Source organism: Dichotomopilus funicola (genome assembly GCF_033296635.1).
Source record: "Dichotomopilus funicola strain CBS 141.50 unplaced genomic scaffold C8A04scaffold_54, whole genome shotgun sequence".
Taxonomy (NCBI): domain Eukaryota; kingdom Fungi; phylum Ascomycota; class Sordariomycetes; order Sordariales; family Chaetomiaceae; genus Dichotomopilus; species Dichotomopilus funicola.
Genome location: NW_026944075.1, coordinates 15,755 through 37,757, shown reverse-complemented (window position 1 = coordinate 37,757; position 22,003 = coordinate 15,755). Strand labels below are relative to the sequence as shown.

At 54.1% G+C, this 22,003-nt stretch overlaps 8 protein-coding genes across 8 annotated transcripts; 2 read left to right on the top strand and 6 right to left on the bottom strand.

Annotated features, from left to right (window-relative positions):
- Positions 1-802: 802 nt before the first annotated feature.
- C8A04DRAFT_13869 (uncharacterized protein) lies at positions 803-1,006 on the bottom strand (the record flags this gene model as incomplete). The annotated part of the gene is made up of 1 exon (XM_062777882.1): positions 803-1,006. The coding sequence occupies one exon, from the start codon at positions 1,004-1,006 to the stop codon at positions 803-805; it is 204 nt and encodes a 67-aa protein (XP_062635062.1).
- A 1,404-nt stretch (positions 1,007-2,410) lies between these two features.
- Positions 2,411-4,373, bottom strand: C8A04DRAFT_13841 (uncharacterized protein; the record flags this gene model as incomplete). Its single annotated transcript, XM_062777869.1, has 2 exons — positions 2,411-3,181; positions 3,258-4,373. 2 exons carry the CDS (start codon positions 4,371-4,373, stop codon positions 2,411-2,413), a joined length of 1,887 nt encoding a protein of 628 aa, XP_062635061.1.
- A 642-nt stretch (positions 4,374-5,015) lies between these two features.
- C8A04DRAFT_13873 (putative N-acetyltransferase ycf52-like protein) lies at positions 5,016-6,046 on the bottom strand (the record flags this gene model as incomplete). Its single annotated transcript, XM_062777884.1, has 3 exons — positions 5,016-5,587; positions 5,668-5,772; positions 5,830-6,046. 3 exons carry the CDS (start codon positions 6,044-6,046, stop codon positions 5,016-5,018), a joined length of 894 nt encoding a protein of 297 aa, XP_062635060.1.
- Positions 6,047-7,157: 1,111 nt separating this feature from the next.
- On the bottom strand, positions 7,158-8,948 carry C8A04DRAFT_30674 (general substrate transporter; the record flags this gene model as incomplete). Its single annotated transcript, XM_062781474.1, has 3 exons — positions 7,158-8,479; positions 8,581-8,713; positions 8,802-8,948. The coding sequence occupies 3 exons, from the start codon at positions 8,946-8,948 to the stop codon at positions 7,158-7,160; spliced, it is 1,602 nt and encodes a 533-aa protein (XP_062635059.1).
- A 450-nt stretch (positions 8,949-9,398) lies between these two features.
- On the top strand, positions 9,399-11,318 carry C8A04DRAFT_30673 (uncharacterized protein; the record flags this gene model as incomplete). Its single annotated transcript, XM_062781473.1, has 4 exons — positions 9,399-9,427; positions 9,474-9,502; positions 9,551-11,010; positions 11,079-11,318. 4 exons carry the CDS (start codon positions 9,399-9,401, stop codon positions 11,316-11,318), a joined length of 1,758 nt encoding a protein of 585 aa, XP_062635058.1.
- Positions 11,319-11,458: 140 nt separating this feature from the next.
- On the bottom strand, positions 11,459-12,959 carry C8A04DRAFT_38854 (DUF89 domain protein; the record flags this gene model as incomplete). Its single annotated transcript, XM_062784368.1, has 3 exons — positions 11,459-12,491; positions 12,549-12,665; positions 12,736-12,959. 3 exons carry the CDS (start codon positions 12,957-12,959, stop codon positions 11,459-11,461), a joined length of 1,374 nt encoding a protein of 457 aa, XP_062635057.1.
- A 495-nt stretch (positions 12,960-13,454) lies between these two features.
- On the top strand, positions 13,455-14,934 carry C8A04DRAFT_13846 (Anhydro-N-acetylmuramic acid kinase; the record flags this gene model as incomplete). The annotated part of the gene is made up of 2 exons (XM_062777872.1): positions 13,455-13,658; positions 13,714-14,934. 2 exons carry the CDS (start codon positions 13,455-13,457, stop codon positions 14,932-14,934), a joined length of 1,425 nt encoding a protein of 474 aa, XP_062635056.1.
- A 1,696-nt stretch (positions 14,935-16,630) lies between these two features.
- C8A04DRAFT_30670 (uncharacterized protein) lies at positions 16,631-17,580 on the bottom strand (the record flags this gene model as incomplete). The annotated part of the gene is made up of 3 exons (XM_062781472.1): positions 16,631-17,206; positions 17,267-17,491; positions 17,554-17,580. 3 exons carry the CDS (start codon positions 17,578-17,580, stop codon positions 16,631-16,633), a joined length of 828 nt encoding a protein of 275 aa, XP_062635055.1.
- Between the last annotated feature and the right edge of the window lie 4,423 nt (positions 17,581-22,003).

Genomic DNA, 22,003 nt, shown 5'->3' with positions numbered 1-22,003 from the left:
ATCTTACACAATATTCCGTTGACCGCACGTGTTATATAATTATAGTCTAGATATTTAACTGTCGTCACTACCTATAACACTATACATCTTTAGGTCTAAACAAAGACCTATGATCTCGGGTTTTCTTCTTAATGTCTCTTTGAGTCTTTTTCGACGGTCTTATTAGCTTCCCTCGAAATAGTGAAGGGCATTCTCTCCAAAAAAAAAGCAGTGGCAGAAGTTGTTTTGACATATTACAGGGTAAGCAAGCAGCTGTCAACACTGGTAGTCCATCGCTTGAGGTCAACATAACCACTAACATAACTGAGACATCGTTCTGTTCTTGCATCAAACAAACTCTTTGCCACGGGTCGTGACAGTGTGAAGTTCATGGGCGCAATTCCTGGTTACCGAAACTGGACAGTTCGAACCCCAGTCCTCTATTAAGGTGTTACGTACTGGTCCATTGCGCCCGCTACCGTGACAAGATCGCTTGTTTATCTGGCCCACTCGCACTCGATTTCAACTTCCATGCCACACAGACCCGGCCATTTCTTTTCTTTCTAGTTGGCGACTCATTAGTCACTTGGAGTCAATCTTACTGAGTGGCAAGACTAGGAATAAGCTGAGCAGGGATCAACCAGGCTATATTCTACTGAACCATACCCGCTAAAAGCGTGGTCTCTAGATCCTATGTACCTATCCAAGGCAAAATACAGCCCAAACCCCTGGTTCCCGACCCGCAGGTATCCCCGATTCCCTTCCCCTTACACCATTCCCCCCAATCTTAGACATCCTAAAACCCCCTTATCCCAATCATAATCTATGTGGCCATATGCGACTTGTTATCATGGTTGCACACACACTTCTTGTCCGGCTTGGTCGCGTCCTTGGCCTGAAAGGCCGAGCAGGTGCAGGGCACACGCGGCAAGTGAGGGTTCAGGCCGTTGCCTGGGTTCGCACGCTTCCAGGCGGTGTGGGCTGGGTTGGGCTTGCCGGAGGTGCAGCGTCCGGTGTTGGCGGGCATGGTGGTGGTTTGTTGTTTGTTTGTAAGATACTAGGAGGGAAGTTGGTGTGTGAGTCTTGGGGTGATGAACTGAAAAGGAGGGTGAGAGACAGTAGAGGGGCTGCACTTACGGCTTGAGAAGCAAGTTGTTGATATTGTAGTAAGTGTGAGATAGAATGCGAGGCTGAGAATGAAAAGTCCGACCTAGGAGATGTTTGCCTACTCTAATATACCTATGTAAACCCTGAACTATTTCGTCTTACATCATCATGTTCCCCCACGATGCCCTCTCGTAAAAGCCTTGTGCTGTTTCCCTGCTAGCCTTGATTACTATCTAGAAAGCCTGGGAATACATTCAGACGGCCGCGAAACGTCGCAGCCTCATTCCCGTTCCGCAACGTTCAGGTCGCGGCCCCATGCCCGATTCCCGATCCACACCATGTGCATGCCGATCGGTCTGGCGGCGGCTTTGGAATGTATCCACAAGACCGGGTGAGTGTAGACAACATGCAGCGTGCCGGTCGGTCTCGTGTAATTAAGACCGGCCCGGTCGTTGGGTCGTACCTTAGTCCTTACTTGAGCTTAGGTAACATGTAACGGTATACCCCATAGCGTTGCGGCACAGCCAGACAACCGCGATGCAAATCTGAGATCTGCAAACTACCTAGCTTGGTTTTTTCTATTCCAAAATCCTGCATCCTACATCCCATGTTTCAACACCCACGGTCCCGAAGTTGCAAAACGTGTCTGCCTGCGCCTCATTCCGAAGTGCGCTTATAGCCAACCCCACTTGGATGGTTTATATATGTTAAAATTACTCGCACATGTAAGCATAGAAGCTATTGTTCACTAATTAACGGAAAAAGTGGATCATCCCCAGGCACAGCTCACAGCCTCTGCACGACATAGGACGGTTTAGGCTGCTGTGTCAGCATAACCTCTGCCTACTTTACTTTCTACCTTAGGCGCTTAGGTTGGTAGAATTACCAAGTTTCCTTAGCTCTTACAGTGGATATTTGTCAAGGTCTTAAACAGAGTGACGTCGCCGGTGGAATCCCCATACGAGTCCTGGCCGTTTCGACGTTTCGACATGTCGATCTCGGTCAGGCCGGAATTTTGGATGGGGTTGTGAAGTCATTTTTTCCATTTTTTGTTCTTCCATTCTCTCATCCAATATAGGTGAGTGGAGGATGCTAGAATCAAACAAAGGACATGAGCGGAGTGCAAATGAGCAATCCCCTGCTCATCAGAAACATCGACCGCAGCGACCGCTTAAACCTGTATAGCCACGTCCTTTGCGACTATATCTTCACACAACTGTCGTACAATGCAACAATCAACAAACTAGATACCCCGACCTCACGACTAATCCAATATACACCGTCCGACCAACGCACCCACGCATACCTCGAAAGAAGCCACCCCCTACTTCCACAAATCCCTCCAAAACTCCCTCCACCCATACCCCTTCTCCCTCCCCTCCTCCACACTAACCCCCGACGTCCTCCCACCCCCAAACAACCCACCCATCCCCCCTGCCCCCGCTCCCCCCTTCCCTATCTCCCCCCCACTCCCCAAAGGCCTAACCTTGGAGTTACTAGCCCTCTGCCGAATCTCATCCGCCACCAGCGGCGCTACATCAGCGTAGCACGCGTCGAGTTCACGGTCGAGAGAGAAGTAGGGCTTGCGGGCTAGTTCGGGGGCCATGAGGTTGTAGGCGCGGGTTAGGGTGTTGAGGTTGTTTATGGAGAGGGTGAGGTAGCTGGTTTCGGCGGCGTGCCAGGTTGGGTCGCGGAAGGGGTGCTGGATTTGGGGTTCTGGGTTTGTTTCTATGGGAGTTGGGCCTGTGGGTATTGAACCTGGTTTTGCTGCTGCTGTTGTTGTATCTGCGGCTTCTGTTGTTCCTGCTGTCTCTGCTGTGGTCTTCACTGTGTTCGCAGGGCTTGCGGCCGTCTCACCCGGCCTGCGTGCTCGCGGATTATACACCACTTCCGCCGCAGCATAAGCTTCCGCACGCGCGATCTGAACCTGCAGCGACCCCCCACGCGCCGAGATCATCCGTGCAACATGGCGCTTCCACTCATTACGCAGACGCCCGCGGAACGTAGCCGCAGCCTTGGTCAACTCCTGCTGCTTCTCGATCCAGGGGGGGACCATGTCCTGGCGCTTGATCATCTTGTTCATGATGTACTCGGTCTGGCAGTCACAGTCAGAGACATCACACTCACTGCACGGGCAGCATTGACAGGGGAAAAGAAGAACAAGGCCTCACGGTATCAATAAAAGGATTATCCGCCCTCCTATCCCTCTCGACCCCCTTCCCCCGGGGTATATCCTTAAACTGCCCCCTCGCAATGGCATCCTCGATCCTCTCATTCGCCAACGCGGCCAGCCCCGTCACAGTATTCGGCATGGCCCTGGCCCCCGGCGCAAACCTTTCGCGAAACTCCCGTCTCAACTCCTCCCTCTCCTTTTCACTCAGCCCATTCTTTTCTCCCCCCTTCACTTTGTTTGTCCCTTTGTCTACCCCCATCCCAGCATAAGCCATAGCCTTCTCCCTCGCCCCGGCAACCCTCCGTCCCACACTAACCCTCCCCTCCCGTCGCAACCGCATATCCACCACCACAGCAGACCCCGGTTCCGGAACCTTATATTTTCCCCTCAACCCCGGCGCCAACGGCTTGCGACCATCATCCAACATCCTTAACACCACATCCCCCATCTCTTCCTCCCCCCTCCACGGCGTCGCACTCGCTATCCCGCGCGTTCCTTGCCCCGCTGACTCCGGCAGTATCCCCCCTTGCCTGCCACTGCTGTCAAGACCGGCCTCGGTCAAAGCGGACGCGTGTTGGGAATCGAATGAGGCGGTGGCGACTTTGGAGAGGAGTTGGGCTTTGAGATCGGCGGAGAAGCCTGTGTCGTTTAGGATGGAGTTGCGGGTTGCGGGGGATGAGGTTAGGAGGGCGTGTTCGGTTGCGTGGAGGAGGCGGGTGGTCATGGTGCCTGGGGAGGGGTCTACTTCTGGTGTTGAGGCTACTTCCGGATCGGGGTTGGGGCTTTTCTTTAAAGTTGCGGTTGGGTTTGGTTCTGGGGTTGGGTCGGAGCTTGGGAACGAGGCCCGAACTTGGGAATGGGACGAGGAGGTTTCGGAGCGGGAGGAGGAGGGGGGGGAGGATTTGGGGTCGGAGCGGGAGGCATTATGTTGGGGAGTATTCGCTGTGTCGGGGGATTCGGGCGAAGTTGGTAACTTTGGTTTTTCGGCGGTCGCGGGGAACAATGAAGAGCGCGAACTGGAGAAATAGCGAGGGCGGGATGGTTGTGCACGCAAGAGCGTTTGCTGTCGGAGGGTGCGGGCGCAGCTGGCGCATATATACGGTGTCGTCGCCATCGGTCTCGCTGAGGTTTGTCGCCATTTACGGAGTACGGATATCGTGGTTCGGTGGAAGCGGACGCGGGCGAATTCGACGTTCGGGTTGAACGGAAGCAGAAGCGAGGGGCTGCCGGGATAAGCGCGGGTGGGTACGGTAAGTTTGGACGTTACACCAGCGCAGGAAGATGGAATGGCCCTTCATCGTCTGACTACGGATACCCGATATGCACGTGTTCGCTTACTCTCGCATTCGCGATCCGTGTCGCATGAACGTACATGAGTTCTAATAAGGAAAGAGTCCAGTTCTGAGCGTTTCAGGACGGACGGTTAACGCGTTGTTCGTTCATGAAGAGCCAAGCTTGGCCCCTGTAGTGTAATACGTAATACATGTATCGTAACATGAAACTCTGTTTGACTCTCTTAAAAACCCAGAATAAATAACAAAAATAATGCCAACCGTCTTATCCATCGTAATGCAACCGCCCGCGTGTATCCGTACTATGCAAATGCCAATGTTTCGCCCGAATCCAAATCCAAATCCAAAAAACCAACCAAAACAGGCAAACACCGAAACCGTCAAAATACAAAGCCGACCCCAGATACCCAGTAATACACGAATCAACACCGAATTATCCTTACAATTAACTCCCGTTCAACGCATCACGCATAAACCGCACCCTCCACCCACCTCCGACTCTCCCCACACTCCCCAACCCGTCTCCCATACTCTCCGACCACTCTTTTCGACCCTTCTCTCTTCGGTACTTCCCTCTTCAACCCCTCTCCCGTTTTGTCAACCTGCCCAACCTCCACAACCCTCTTAACAACCGCACGCTCACTCAACTTACCCCCCGGCCCCCTAACAAGCGCCGGAATCTCCAAAAACTCCCCTTCCCCCTCCAACTGCACCCTAAACCTCCCCACCTCCCTAAACCCCAACCCCCTATACAACCTCATCCCCATCGGGCTCGCAAACACGGCCGTATACAACCCGCCCAATTGCCGGGCCGTCTCAATCCCCCAGCGCGTGAGCGCGGTCCCGGCACCGCGGCGTTGGTAGGAAGGGTGGGTGAGGAGGATTTTGAGGAAGACGGAGCGGGCGTAGTGGGGGTGGGCGTCGAAGATGAGGGCTTTGTGGTGGGTGAGGGCGGCGCGGAAGGCGGTTTGACGGGTGAGATGGCCGATGGCGGTTGGGGGGTTGGGGTGCGTGGGGGATGTTGGGGAGGGGGGTTCTGGAGAGATTTAAGTTTTAAGTTAGAGGTTGTTTTGGGAGGGGGGGTATGGGAAAGGAGGAGGGAGAAGGAGAACATACCGACTGTGCTCGCCCGCCGCCCTTTGTTGGGCAATTGCACATCCGCCGGCAAATCCCAGGCACTAAACGCCACAACCCGGGTCGAATAACCGTCCCTCCTACTCCCTCGTCCACTGTTGTGTCCGAGTCCATGTCCATGTCCAGTCTCCCCCTCGCTCTCACTCTCCGTATCCTCCCTATCCACCGCCATCTCACACACCACCACGGTGCTACTCTCCAGATACTCGGCGCATTTCCGCCGGCACAGCGCGGCAAACTCGTCGGGGTACAGGTGCCGGTCGGGGAAACGGTAGGGGTAGACTGGGTCCATGGGCGAGGCGCCGATTAGCACGGCCGTCATGGCCTCGAGGTCGGCGGGGTGTGCGAGGCGGATGTGCATGTTGACGTCGTTACGGTCTTTTTTTATCCAAAAAATAAGGACGAAAGGGGGGGTTTTCGCAGGTGGGCTGGCTGGCTGGTTGGGTCGAGAATTCTTCGAGAATTCTTTTGAGGGTTCGGGTTGGTTGCTTTCGGTCTGGAGTGGAGTTGTGGTGGGTGCGTGTAAGTGAGTAACTGGAAGAAATCGACAGGAACAACCGACTACGTGTCGCGTCGTTGTCGTGGACTAAAAGACACCTGCGGGAAGAGGCAAATGGACCTCTACAAACAATATGCACCCCTCGAAATCTCGCATTGTCTCCCTGCAAGCCCAAGATCGTGGGGAAAACCTGGGAAAACCCAGTTTTGTCTTTGTTTCGATCCCGGGTCGAACCGTGACCTCATCTCCCAACCAGAAAAGCCCATGCCTTGGAAGCCAGGCTTGGCACGCCGTTTTTGGAAAAACGCCAAATGACCCCCGACGGCGCGATTGCGCCAATGACGACGATGACGTCGTTGCAGAGCCAAGCCGGCCAATGTGCGTTCAGCGCTGGGGGAAGCCCGAGAGCTGATTGGCTGCCTAGGGCGCCGAGCTGGGTGGGGCGAGTTCGCCTTCCCGCCGATCACACCGTTTTGATTTCTTTTTTTTCCTCCCTGTGACTTTCTGGTCGCTTTCGGTGGATCGCCACGCATCGCGTGGGGTTGCAACCGCCGTTGATTGCTCATCTCAACTCCCGACCTCGCCCCGCGCTGCAGGGGATTCTTCACGTGTGCATGTATTCGTATTTGGCTGTGAATAGTGGCATCACTAATTGAGTATTTGTTACTTTTCGATTCAGTTTCTTCACAAAACAATTGAGACGGAATATGATAAAGCGCAGCAAGAACATAACCGAGGCATGGAAACAGAAATCATCAATGACGCTGCGGACTTCCAATGCATGGAAGTGCCGTGACACTCAACGTCACTTTCGAGGCAACATTACGTTGGGAAGGTTGAACTGCATTCACACCGTGCCGAGTACGATTATGATCCCAATTACTCCAATTTCTCAATGTGCTCGATATGACAAAGGATGAAATAAGGGAATCAATTATTCCTGCTATGAATGGGACCAGTTATACTCTGACAATTATACTACATCCACCTCCACCACGCTCCTCTCGCAAGACTCCCTGCCTTTCTCCCCCTCCACCCGACTGTCCAACTCGGCCACCCTCTTCGCAAACTCCTTCTCCTCCTCCCACGTAAACGGACTCTCACTGGCAAACAGAAAGTCAATCGCCTCCAAAGTCCGCCCCGCCGTCTCCGGAAAGAAACAATACACCACCGGGATATACGCAAACATGGCCGCGCCAAAGACATAAAACGTCTTCTCGCCAATCCCCGCAAACATAATCGGCACCAGCAACGACCCCCCTCCAAACCCAATCGCCCACCCGGCCACCCCAAAGGCATTCCCCTTCGCTCGCAGCCACGTCGGGAAGATCTCGGTCGGGTAGATAAACGGGATCAGCAGCCACGACGAGCTGAACAACAGCACATACACAAACACCATGGCCGCCGCCGCCGTGCCAAACTGTTCCTTTTGGTCGGGATGGTCCAACGCGCCACGGTTGAGTCCCCCAATGGCAAACAACACCGCACTCAACGCCACAGCGCCCCAGTACAGCGTTCGCCGTCGACCAACACGGTCAATCGTAAACGCCGCAATAGCCGTCCCCACAATCCCAACCATATTCATCAACGCCGACAGCCAGTTCGCCTTAAGGTCATCAAACCCCGCCGTGCGAAAGATGGTCCCCGAATAAATCACCACCGCCGCAATCCCCGTACCATATTGCATCAACACCTGCAACCAAAACGCCAACTGAATCCTCCTCCCAATATGAATATCCCCCGACCCGGCCGTGCCCAAAAACATCCGCACATAACTCGCACTCCCCCCCTCCGCTTCCTTCTCCATCCCCACCACCGTCACAATCTCCCTGTACTCCCTCCTCACATCCGGATGCTCCGGGTCATCCCCGCCACGAATCTTCGCCAAAATCTCGAGCGCTTCGGCGCACCGACCGACTTTAACCAACCACCGCGGCGACTCGGGAATCATCAACGACCCCACAAACAACAACACCAACGGCACCGCCTGCGACGCAAAACAAAACCGCCACCTGAACGCCCCATCCCCCAACTCGGTAAAACTCGTGCCCAACCCAACCCAAGACGATAAACTAATCCCCCCGAAATTAGCCAAGAATGTCAACGCGATGTTCTTGCCCCGGTGGGCCGCGGGGGAGAGCTCGGCGGTCCAGGCGGGGGCGATGACGATGATGAAGGCGACGCCGCAGCCGGCGCAAAGGCGCGCGATGAGCATGTGCGCGAGGTTGATGGCTGTTGATTGGAGGAGGACGCCGAGGGCGCACCAGGCTATGGCTAGGTGGATGCCTTTGATTCCTTTTTTTGTCATATTGTGTCAGTAACTTTGTCGGTAAGTGTTGGGAACGATGGGGATGATGGGAGTGGTGATACAAGGAGGAGGAGGCAGGGAGACGTACGACCGTGTTTATCGGAAAAGTGCCCCGCCCAAAAGGCGCCGAGGAGTGAACCCGCGTAGTAGGTCGCGACGATGCCGCCTTGAAGGGAGGGTTTGATGACGTTGCCGTGCTCGTCGGCGAAGCCCATGCGTTGCTACCGATGAAAGTCAGACCGAGCCATAGTAGGCAGACCAAACGGATGCTGGAACGACAACATCAAGCAGCGGAAGCAGTAGACGTACACCATACTCAGGAGCCACGTTGACAGCACCCATGACACCCTGACTCATGCCCTCGTAGGCAATGGCCAGAGCGGACACGGCGATGATCAGCTTGAGCAGCCGCGGCCCGGGGAGGGTCTTCCAGTATGGTTGGTTGCGCCCGAACATGGTGGCGTCTCTGCTGTTGAACTAAGCAAAGCGTAACGAAGGAGGGAATGGGATATTCCACAAGAGAGGTTGTGATAGGTACTTGGGGGAAGATTAATTATATACGCCTCCACGTGGCCTGTCAACTCGCGTGGCCTTTCCCCGGTTTCATCATGGTGTTTGATCAAATCCGGGGCAAAACCTGGGGAAATACTTGAATCTGGGGAATACCACGGGGTTACATGTCATGTCCCGGCAACCCGGCAGAACGGATGCGTTGTGGAGTCGGTACTCGTGTCGAGTTTCCTTTCCCAGTTTGGTCATCCACTAATTGCCATGCACTAGTAATCCAATTGCCACTAGTGATCTGCGGAGGTATTATAATCTGGGCTTGTCCACGGCTGCAGCTCGGCTCGAGCTCGAGACGAGTTTCTGTTTTTTTTTGCTTTGTTTCGATCCGGACTCTACGCGATGGGGAAACAACGCTCTCGAGACGGCTGGTAAGTGCCCCTCTGCGGACTGTGGAGACTGAGCTAACTCGTGCAGTCTGACCTGCCGGTCTCGACACGTCAAATGTTAGTTTCTGACCCCTTTTCCCACTTTGCGTTGTACTGACAGACCAGGCGACGAGACACGCCCCATCTGCGGCAACTGCCGCAAGTCGAATCGAGACTGCCGTTTGGTAGAGCGTCGAGCCGAGATTCGGTTTCACAACGCCCCCTCGACACGCGCATCACGGTCCAAGACGCCAGGCTCGAACCGGGCACTCAGCACTTCCAGCACCAGTTCACCCCCCTTCACCAATCCCCCTTACACCAGCCCACCCATCTCCATCCCACAGCTCGTCTTCGCAGACTTTGCGTCGCCTGACTATCCCCCGAGTCTCGGCCCGGTGGACCCTACCCCAACTTCCCCAGTTTCTGTTTCCCCGCACACCACCCGAAGTCCCCCTGAGATCCCCAACATCCCCACCCAACATTCCAGCCAGCACTCCCAACACACCACGTCAACCCCAACCATAACGCCAACCCCACCAATAACCCCAAACCCAACCCTAACCCGCGCCGAGGCATCCCTCCTGCACCACTACACCACCCACCTCGCCCGCTGGCTCGACTGCACCGACGCAACACGACATTTCACTCTCCAAATCCCAGCCCTGGCGACCACCCGGCCGGTGTTGTTGGACGCCATCCTCTCCTTTGCGGCACGCCACCGGGGGGATGTCGACGCTGCTGATGCGGCGCATGAGAGGTGTATTACGAGGATTATTGTTTTGTTGGATGAGCAGACGAATAGCAGCAACACCAACGACAACAATAACGAGGGGGGTGATGATGAGAGTAGCCCGGTTGGAAACGAGGAGAACGAGAAAGAAAAAGAGAATGCTATCTTGCTATGTGCTATAGTAATCCTCCGCGTCTTTGAGCAACTGACCGCCGGCAGCCAACACGCCGACCGCGAGCGGCACCTCGCCGGCTGCGGCGCGCTCCTCCAACAACGCCAAATCTGCCACGCCGCGCCCAGCGGATTGCACGAGGCCGCCTTCTGGGTGTACATGCGGCAGTGTTTGTATAATGCTTGTATTCATCAGCAGGCGTTGCCGGCGAATGTGGAGGGGTTCTTTGAGGGGGCGTTGTTACCGCCTGTTGATGATGATGGCACGCCCGCGGGGGCCGCTTCGCGGGGGATGATGGGGGAGGAAGGGAGGTTGAGGGGGGAGACGGCGTGGGCGAATAGTATGACGTGGATTTGTGCGAGGGTGGTGCAGTTTTGTTTTGGGGGGGATGATGCTGGGGGGAGTATACAGAGTCGGATGGCGAGGTGGGTGGAGTTGGAGGAGGCTGTCGAAGGGTGGATGAGGTTGAAGCCGGGGGGATTTGAGCCGGTTTGGCAGGGGGAGAGCCCGGAGGGCGACACTGAAGAAGAAGACGGGGTGCCGTGGCCCGAGTATTGTTTTGCGGCGGATTGGCATGTGGTGGCTTTTGGGTTTTATCAGTTGGCGAGGATCTTGTTGGTGCTTTATAAGCCGAGTCCGAGGTTTGTCGTCAGGAGGGTAGGTGGGGGATTACGGAGGGAAGATGTAAGTTCCTTGGACCTTACTCGGATGGGTATCTGCAATCGAGGAACTGGGTAAGCTAACGAAAACAGGCCCTGATATTACAACACGCCCGCGCGCTGTGTGGATCATGTAAGAGCGAGCCCGGCAATGTCCCCGCGAGAATCACCCTGTGCCACAGTCTGTTTCTCTGGGGTGGGTTGTTGGACGACCCGCGGGAGAGAGCTGGCGTGGTGCAGCTGCTGGAGGAGTTGGAGCGTGATCATGCTTGGCCTACGGCGTGGATTATATCGTTGCTCAGGGAGGAGTGGGGAACTACCGATGTCAACTAGACCTTAGTCAAATCTGAACGTATTGGATGTATCTCGTACATTACTCTACACACTATGACTGCATTTAATCCTATCAACCGTACTTTGAACCTACTAACGAAGGCGCCATATTCTCTCCTAACGCTCGCAGTAAACACAGGCTAGTCTGAACCATCAGAAAAACTAATCACCGCATACCTCCCATTCCTCACCCACTCTCCCCCCGGTGCCTCCCTCTCCACCCTCTCCAAAACCTCCCCATCCACCCCAACACAAACATCCGCCTTATTCGTCCTCAAAGCCAATATCTTCATCCCCCCTCTCCCCAACGACCCAATCGCCTCCCGAAAGGGAGTCCCATACCCCCACCTCCGATCCCCCACCAACTTCCTATAATTCAAATCCCCCTTAAACACCACCACCTCACTCCCCCTCAACTCCCCCCACAACCCCGGCGCTCTCCCCTCCATCTCCTCAAATCCATACCCCGTCGTCCAAAACCCATCCTCCTTCACCTTCACCTTCCCCGTATCAAACCCCTCCCTCAACCGCCCCGCAACGGCTTGCACAGCGGGGTTGGCAATCATGGAGGTAGGGAAGAGAGTGGAATTGGTGAGTGCTGAGAGGAGGACCGGGATGTCGTGTGGGAGGACGTCGGAGACGAACCAGGGGATGGATTTGACGTGTAAGGTTATGGTGGTGGCGAGATGCAGGTCGAGGAGGAGGAGGGTGTGCAGGAGGTCGGTGAAGAGTTCGAAGCCGGTGTTGTCGAGGATTATGGCGATGTGTTTTTTGGGGGCTTCTTCTTTGGATTGTTGGTGTTGAGATTGGGGTTGGGCTTGGTTACGGGAGAGGTAGGCCCAGACGGCGGGCAGGTCGTTGGAGACGATGCGGTCTTGGTTTTGGATGGTGTGTGTACCCTGGAGGGACTGCAGTTTGGACTGGTCATTGATGTCAGGGTGGAGACTGAGGTCGGTTGCGTTGCCCCAGAGGGCGATGGAGGTGAGTTCGGTGAAGGCAAGTTCTGCTGCTTTTGGGTCCGGGTTTGTTGTCAGGGACTCAGCGAGAGACATGTATCGCTCGGATAACTCCTCGACAGCGGCGTGGGAAGCGAGGAAGGCAGAGAGTTTCTGGCGCGCGAAGATGTCGTAGTTGCGCCAGAGCTGAGAGCGGGCGAAGAGAGTTTGGACAAATCTGCTCAGTTAGATTAACCATGGTCTCACTAGGGGGGGTTGGCTAAGATGGGCATACCGATAAAGATAGCACTCGGCAAACATCCAGGGGCAGTTGTGCCAGGTGATGTGCCCGAAACCGGCCAGCTGCGCATTGTAGCCCTCGATATCTGCTCCGCCGTCTGAGTTCAGGGGGCTAGCAGCAAAGTCAGCCGACGATTTCAATCCGGAGAAGAGGAAAAGAACACCAAAACAAAGATACGCACTGCAACGGCTTATCCCCCATAATCTCCTCCTTCATGATCCGCAGCGAGGCCTGGATACGACGGCCCTCCCCGACGTGTTCTGCGTTCTCGGACTGGCTGAAGGTGGTCTCGACGTCGTCAATCATGGTCTGCATGATTTTCGGCCACCGCGTGAGGGCCGTCTCGCGCGCCATTGTGCCTTCGTCTGAGGTCCATACCTCTCTGGGTGTGAGTTTGGCTGGCATCTTGAGAGTAGTTGGGGATAGAAGGAATATTGATGTTTGCGGTGTTTGCGACGGAGTTCATCTTACGTATGGAAGCGAATAAATAACATTTTTAAAGTGAATGTATCTATGCATCGAGTCAGGCCGACAGGCGATGTTCGGAGAGTGAGCAGAATCTCACTGTGTTGTTGTATAATTAAGTGATATTCCCAAATAGGAAATTCGTGTCGAGGTCTCGTCTCGAGACGCGACTCCACACTTCGGCTTCCTTCGAAACTTCGGTATCCAACTCGTCTCGAGCGAATCTCCACCTCGCCTCGAGAGTGTCACGAGTTCCATTTGGAGCTTCGGCTTTCCATCACCGATGCGTGGCAGTGAAGTCGCAAACCGCGACGGCGTCATGCCGGGTATGAAAGGGGGAGATCCCCGGCCGGACGAGGGAGGAACAGATGAAATCAACCGCCATTCTCCCACTTGAGTGACCTTTCTCCCAAGTTCAACATGCCATCAGCAACCATGGGCTCTCTCCCCGATACCGCGTCCGGTCCTAACACCAACGGCCATGGCCTAAATGCACACACTGTTTCCAGGCCTGATGGGTCACTCGACCTCACAGTGCTTGGAATGAACAGTGGCACTGCCATGGACGGTATTGACTGCGCTCTCGTCCGTTACCGTCAAGCATCGCCATCTGCTCCATTGCACATGCAGCTTCTCAAGGTACGTCTCAGCTCTCTCCTAGTCTCATGAATTAGAAACCCTCTAACAGTGTCAGTACGACGAAATCCCCGTCCCTCAAGAAATGAAGCAACCCATCCTCCACATGCTCCGCTCAACCTCCACCACTCCCTCCGCCCTCGCCCAACTCAACGTCCAACTGGGCCACATGTTCTCCACCGCCGTCCACACCTTCTGCACCACCCACTCCATCCCCCCCTCCACCATCGACCTCATCGGCTCCCACGGCCAAACCATCTGGCTCCTCAGCATGCCCGCCCCAGGCACCTCCGAAACCCGCTCCGCCCTCTGCCTCGGCGAAGGGACCATCATCGCCGCCGAAACGGGCATCACGACCGTGACTTCCTTCCGCCAGGCTGAACAAGCCGTTGGGAGGCAGGGTGCTCCCCTCGTGGCGCTTATTGATGGCCTGCTGCTGCACCACCCGACGAAAACTCGGCTGTGCCAGAATATCGGGGGGATTGCTAACCTCTGCCTGATCCCGGCTGATTCCGCCGGTGGGGTGCATGCCATGGTGGACTGGGACTGCGGGCCGGGGAATATGTTCATCGATGCTGCGATGCGGCATTACACGGCGGGGGAACAGGAATACGACCGGGACGGGATGTGGGCGAAGAGGGGGACTGTGCATCAGGCGACGGTGGATCAGTTTCTTGCGACGAATCCGTATATCAACCACGCGCCGCCGAAGACGACGGGTCGCGAGGTGTTTGGGGATAATGAATGCCATGAGCTGATTGAGGCGTGTGAGAAGGCGGGGTGTGATAAGTATGATGTTGTCGCTACGTTGACGAGGATTACGGCGGAGAATATTTTGTATCAGTACCGGACTTTTTTGCCGCGGTACGGCTACGGCTGTGGTGGTGGTGTTACCGACTCGAAGGTTACGCAGGTAGACGAGATCTTCATGTGTGGTGGTGGCGCGCGCAACCCAGCCATCGTCGACTACCTCCGCAAGCAACTACCCGGGGTACGTATCTGTGCTTTGGACGAGACAGGCGTGCCGGGGGACGCGAAAGAGGCTGTGAGCTTCGCCCAGCAGGCTGTGGAAGCGGTACTAGGACGACCTGGGCTGGTGCCGGTGAATAGTGATTCGTTGGCGTTGAATGGGATTGGGGGGAAGATTGCGCCGGGGAAGAGGTGGAGGGAGGTGATGGGGATGGGGGTGGATTTTGGGAGGGGGTGGAAGGGCGAAGGGGGGTTGCTGCCGAGTGTTACGGAGATGGTGGTGGATGGGGGGGAGTATTTGTGGGATTAGTTTGTAGTTACTGATAATGGCCTTTAAATACAGGGAGAACCCCACCTTAAAAACATCCCGGTAAGGGTAAGAGTACACCTCTTTGGAATATTAACAAGTTACAGCCCGGATATTTACAATCTAGACTACTTACATTTTGGTCTTTGTAGAACCTTAACAGCACTTGAGTAACGTTGATATCTCCTTCGATCATTGGATGTATCGGTGGCCATATATTGAAGAATAGCATGTTATACAGGGTTCGTAATTATGTGAGAACCTGACATGTTTTCCTTCTCTATATATCTAGTTACATATAACGTATCTTATAAGCGAGTGACGTATATAAGCGAGTGGCGCACTGATAAGGGCTCTACTGACATTCAGTTGTCACACTAAGAGCTAATTCCCGGTTTAATCCCAGGTGTTAGTGCTGTAGCAAAATTTCAATGCAACCCTTATCAGTGCGTCACTCGCTTATATGCGTCACTCGCTTATAAGATACGTTATCTCATGTAACCATTTTGCTTATTTGTCGATTATCTCTGTATTGCTCTCTATTCCAGACAGAACGGATTCCCCAAAGGGGACGGGGCGCAGGAATGCATGACTTGCAGATTTCCTCCAGTTCTTGCATGGATTGGGGTGCAATCTTGCCTGTCGTCTCATTCACGGCATACGAAAAGTAGTTATATGTCCGGGCTTCAGCGTCTGGGTGAATGACAAAGTTTGAACTGTCGAGAGTGGCGGTGGAGTGGTCCGTGATAATACTATCCTAGAACTCTTCAAGGTCGTTATCCATATTGTAGAATGGATTCAAAGTGATACTTTGAAGGTTAGGAATTGGGAATGAAAGGCAAGGGAGTGTTGCTTGGACATATGGTCGACTTAAAAGTTGGGTTAGATAACCTGAGTTGCTTGATGGTGAGTGAGCAGATAAACTCGGGGATTTTTGACATGCCCCGTGTTTATATATTGAAAGTGAAGCTTTAAATCCGAGACTTCTGAGATATTATAAATACCACGTACTGAGGGAGTGAAGAAGGCGACCCTCTGATGTTTGTCGAGGATCGATTGGATGTCACGGTCAATGTCGTGTTTTTGGTGGAGTTGTGGCTCAAGGGGCGCGACATTGCCAGTGTTGCTGCTCTTTTTGGCTGATGGCGGCTCAGTTTTTGGTGTTGTGGTTGATGTCGTGTATCACAACCATCACCAACCTCACACCAACTAGCCACCCACCTCGTCATTACCTACCAACCATTGCTTCACACTTACTAGGCTACGTTGGAGCCGATCGCACATTCAGTGATACAATATCCCTAACAGCCCAACTGGTCGGTGTGCTGTACTGGCCTTATACTTAGTCATCACCGTATGCCATCTTGACCCCAGTTTGCCCATGATACCACCCGCCGAATCACCCGTCTCCTGACCTCTGCCCAGCCAAGCGCCATACCACGATTATCTGTTTGAGTTTGCTCGTTGTCTCTACGGTCTTGGCCGTGATGAGTCCGGACGCCCGATGCCAACGCACTCTCGGGAGCCAGCCTCTTTGGGCATATCCGACACCCAGGTGCCTCTGGACCTGGCAGCCCAGAAGTGCCACCTGGCAGTGTACCGGCTTACGCCCCCGTGCGTCCGGCACATAAGGGGTAGAGCAAAACCACACCTCTTATCGGTATTATCGACATCTTCCAGTGACGGCATGATAGACGAATCAGTCGTACCTACCCACAACACCAACATGCCTCCCATGCCCATCACCCAGCCTCTTCCCCATCGGCGGCCTCCTCCCCATCCAACACCACCTCCACAGCGGCGTGCCATCCGCATCCAAAAACGGATCATCCACCAACGCCGGCCACTCCAACGGCTGCGCTGCCTTGCTGAAGTGATCAACCTTCTTATCCTCCACAGCCCGTCTCTCAACCCACTCGCTAAGTAACTGGCGGTACGCCTCGACGGGAGAGTCGAGTTTCGAGTCCGGGTGCTGGTCCCAGGTTTCTTGGGACATGATCTCGGAGGCGTCGAGTTCTTCGGGGTAGAACTCCTGGCGGAAGCTGAATTCGCGGGTGATGAGTTGGTGGATGGTGAAGATGGTGAATTTGACGTCGTTGCGGTCGGGGTCGTATTGGAATTCGACGTTGTTGGCTTCGTCGCCGTCCCAGCCGAGTTTGGCGGCCGAGTTGAAGTCGAAGAGTTGGAGGTTGTCGGTGGTGGGGTCGATGAGCGGGTTCCAGGGGCAGATGTCGCCGTGGACGATGCCGAGGGTCAGATTGAGGTAGTCGACGGTCTAGTGGGGTTGGTTAGTGTCGTTGCGGGAAATATAAAAAAGGGACGGTGGGGGACTGACGTTGATGAGTTGCTGGAGGTACTTTAGTTTGAAGACACGAGTATCGTGGGGATCGGAAGAGCCGACTACAAGGGCACCGTGTTCATCCAGTGTCACTTGCGTGACGTCTGGCGGGATGGTGTCGATGAACTTGGTGAGGGCCTCGTAAATAAACTCGTCCTCGACGTCGCGGGGGATGAGAACGTCGAGGGAGCGCCGCTGGTCCCAGTCCCAGATAACCCATTCCTGGACGCCGGCAAGGAAGCGTGGGATGACCTGTGCATAATGGAAACGTTCGACGGGATCACAGTTTGCAAACCAGTGTGTGAGCCCATGATGATGCCCACGCGAGACAAACGGTGAAGGTCGTGGTTGTGGGCCGGGCTCTGTTGGTGTTGCGTTGCTGGACCGTTGCGAAAAAGAAAAAGAAACAAGGAAAAAAAAAAGGGTCGGTGGTTTATAATGTGTATATGTGGGCGATGTGCTGTTTTAGGTGAGGTTCTATGTCAGGTGATCGATGTTGGGGGCGGAAATCGGGCAGCCGAGACCTGGAAGGGAGATGAGGCCTGATATCCCACCGCAAAAGTCTCTCGCGGTCGCCTCGTGGCTCAGGTATAGACGGCGTTGTTTCACTGTGGTGTGGTTAGCGTTTAGCCTTCAACTCTCCTCCCAAGATGGCGCGCTGCCAGGTGGCAGTCCCTCGCCGCTCGGTCTGGCGGCACCTGGCGGCGTCCTGGCAAACCTATCCCACTCTCGGAACCTGCATATAATTAATCGAGGAATTAGTTAATAATTCCTGGGTTACACGGCCCCCAACCAGAACCAATCGCCAACCTTCCACTGCCTATCGATGCGGCAGACGGACGGACAAGTTAGGCCCGATCCGAACGGCGCCAGAATCACGAGACTTCGAAGGTTGTCTGTCTCCCTAAGCAGCCGCCGTTAGCTTCCGTTACCAACGTTCAACGTATTAACTCGGATCCGTTCCGCAATATGGAGAGTCTCAGCGATTTCTAGCGTGATATTATCGCGGAACACTCCGCCACTGCCCTCGATGCGTCAAACTTTGTCGTTCAACCCGGCACGGAAAGCCGGGCGTACAACTGCTTTGCGTATGCCGTCAATGAGGACGAAAAAAGGCTTACGCCTCAGACAATGCAAGAACTTGACGGTGTCTGTAAGTGGTATATTCCTGCTCCCCTCTTTGGTACCTTTATAATGATATGCTGACCAATCTGCCTTGCTTGCACGTCTTAATGAAGTGAGAGTTCCAGCAATGTTACATTCGCTATCTCGGGCAATAACCGATGACCATGACGAGGTGTATCCTCGTCTTTGCCTCCTCGTGCTTCGGTTATAGGGTGCTAATGTATTGTTGCTGCGGAGTTTCTGCAACCTCCCGGGTTGATTGATGTCGCCGCCGGTTTCTTTGTGCTACAACTAGGGTTCTAATTGAGGTAGGTAGCGGAGGGAGGGTGGGAATCGGGGGTTGCAACAAACACACTTCCAGGCAAGTAACGATCCATGCAATGGCTGTGATGCCACTTCGTGATGCAGAATGCCCCTGTAGGAACCGGAGCGAGCGCAAGCCAGCTATACAGACTCCATGTTGAAAACATTTGAGTGACTGCCGACATTGGTGGGTATGCTTTTGCTCCTTCCCATACTCACGCTCGAGCACCTTGCTCGAAATGGCACGGCGGATTCCACGCCGGGCTACCTGTGCTGGATTAGGATGTCTGCGAGCCAGCTACTTATTATAAAAGATCAACCTCATGGGATGTGTTCTCCAGACTTGCCCTCTCTATACTTTCCTTCAGCAAACATGGTCACAGGACCTGCATAATTTCCACCTCACGCTGTGACAGAATATACAACGGGCTCTATCTGTGCTGGCCCATACATACAGTACTGTAGATGGAAATTACAGAAACCATTCTAGGGGTGAAATCGGCATCCGCTATGTGCTTCGTCAAGAGTTTGTGTACTGACCGGATAATGGATTACCTGTATCCTGGGTCTGCGGCTTGGAGACGTCAGATACCCTGCATCTGTAGGAATGTCCAACAGGCACTGGACTTGGGATCACTTTATCATAGTTGTCAGGGTGAACCCAGCACTTCCAAGACCTACCGAATTCGGTCGCCTCTTCGATTCCGGAGAGTACTCCGACGTGAACTTGGCGTGCCAGACACGCGAGCTCCAAGTGCACAAAGTCGTCGTCTGCACTTAGTCAGCTGTCCTTGCAGCAGCCGTTCGAAGCCCTTTCCAGGTGTGTCAAAGTTCGGGCGCAGGGGAGTCAAGCGTTGAATTCGTAATTATACAGGAGGCGAATTCGGGGGTAATCATCATAGAAGATGTGAGACGGAGGGTGGGATTCCCCTATACAGGCGGTTATGATGCAACTTCTCGACAAAGTGAGGCCGCTGGTCCAATGGGCTCCTCGGAGCTGGCAAACAGTTCACCCGCATAGCATACCGTTACCGGCTGCTGGGGGCGGTGACGGTGTACTTTCGCATGTGAGCCTCAATGCAATCGCAGACTAGTACGACATCGAAGGTCTGGCTAAAAGAATGATGTAGATGGCCAGCTCCCATGGGTTTCCTGAGATTCCATCAATGGTGGTGGCGCTTGGGTAGAACTATAGCTGAGATAGCTCGTTGGCGCGTATCTCTCGAGGGGATATGAGGATATGATCCCTTAAGCATGGTCAACCTGTCACCTAGTTACGGCTACAACTTTTGCGCGTTCGTTCTCTCTGGTGAGGGGCGAAGCTGGGCCCCTAGTCATGGCTAATACCTAACAGACGCCATCAAGATGGCAATGGACGCTGCAACCACCTGGGCAAAGGCAAAGGCCACATCCCAGTCAGCTCCAGCTCCCCTCGAAAGAAGGACAGCAAACCAGACAACAGCAATACCGAAGAGACCGACTGAAACGAAATACGGAAGCTCCAGCGTGATTCGATCCCTTTGCCAGCCGAGAACAAAATGCAAAGCTCTGATTGGAGTCTTCCCAGTCCATAGTTCGTTCATCACTGGCGTTTCCGCCTTGCCACTTCCGCTGTTAAATACAGATCAGCCACTCGAAAATCTCAGTCGTACTAGAGGACTTACAAGGTAGGGTAAATGCAACCTTCCTGAGCCATTCCTGACAAAGTGTCCAAGCCGTTAGCGATGATGGGGTCTCGAGCGCACTTGGTCAATAAATCCTGCAAGTCTATGCGCCGAAAACGTTCCTCGGCCCTCTCAGCCTCCTCTGTGAGACAATTACAAGACGAGTGCTCCATTTCCTCGAGACATTTCTCGGCATGTACAATGGAATCACACCCTTCATATCCATTCCATTCATCGGCGACTGGTCTCTTCTTGATCGCCTCCTGGCAGTCCCTTTTACTTTTTTCAATATCGATTGGTGTCATCAGACCATAGAAGCGTCCATCGTGACTCATTCGGCCATCAAAGTTAAACTGGGTTACGGCGGTTGGTAATTAGAGATTTCCGTCAAAAATGAGGCTAGGAAAGGGAAGTAAAGTGTCCATGGACATACCATGACCTCAGTGGCCTTCACCACGCCATACCACGGGAGCCACCTCTTCCACCTCCCCAGATATTGGAAGCATACGTCAACCATCCTGATATATACTGCTCTGTCGTCCTCGACAACAGCGTCCCATGGCTCAAGTGGGTAGTAAACTGGCGTTGATTTTTCATTGACCTCGTCATCAAGAAAACTCCACTTAACTCTCCTAGCCCCCGTTGGTTTGAGACATGGCACTTTCACGACGTACTGCCCGTCTCGAGGGTGTTCGAGACAGACGAAGCAGACATGTCCGGATTTTTCGAGCGGATTCTTGGTGTAATATAGGTGCGGCAGTAAAGGGTTGGGTAGAGGCGGCGGTCCGCATTTTATCTCAGACACAGCCACTGATCGTTCGAGATCAAGCGCGTGCCGATTTGGAGGAGTCATTGTAGTGCTCCGGGATTATCAACTCAGCAGAAGAAATTAGGTGAAGATCTGAGAAGTGAAAAGGAAGGGAAGTCGATTGCCCAGCCAAAATGCTCCCATCGGTTAAGGCTCTCTGGTCGGGCAGCACCTACCAGCCCAAAAAAAGCGACCTGCGTCATGCAAGTGTAACGTCGGCTGGCAAACCATGGAAATCTCCTAAGCCTCGTCCTGTCAACGGAATGTCCGCTGAACTCTCGGTGTATTTTGCATGAACCCACTCTCGGCGTGCAGCGGATTTCCGTGAGCTAAGGGTATTTTCGAGCCATTACGAGGCGTGGGAGGCGGTGAATTTTGGGGGATCTGAAGACTTGAAGAGGGTGTGGGCAAAAAGACCGGGGGCGTATTCCCCGTTGGATGTGACCGAGGCGGGGATGTCGCTTCTGATGGTGAGGCTGCACCAGGTCCGATGATCTGGAATCGTTCCAAGTTCTTACACGTTTTTCTTGTCCCTTTTTTTTTTTTTGGATAGGATGCAATGTTTGAGAGAGAACACAAAGGCCGCAGTATTTCCCATCAACACATGGGGGCTACGTAAGCCAAAAAGACCGTGCGATAGGCGCGTCTTTTTCCTTTATACACTTCGGTCCCATCCACCCGCTTATACAACATGCATCTACTTAGATCCACTATCATGGCCGCCCGCGAGATAATATCCCTCCCATCCGGCGTCTCCTCCACCTCCGAACTTGAGCCCCTGCATTATCTGGTAACTATGGCGGGCGCGAGCACCTGTGCCTTTGGTAACGACTG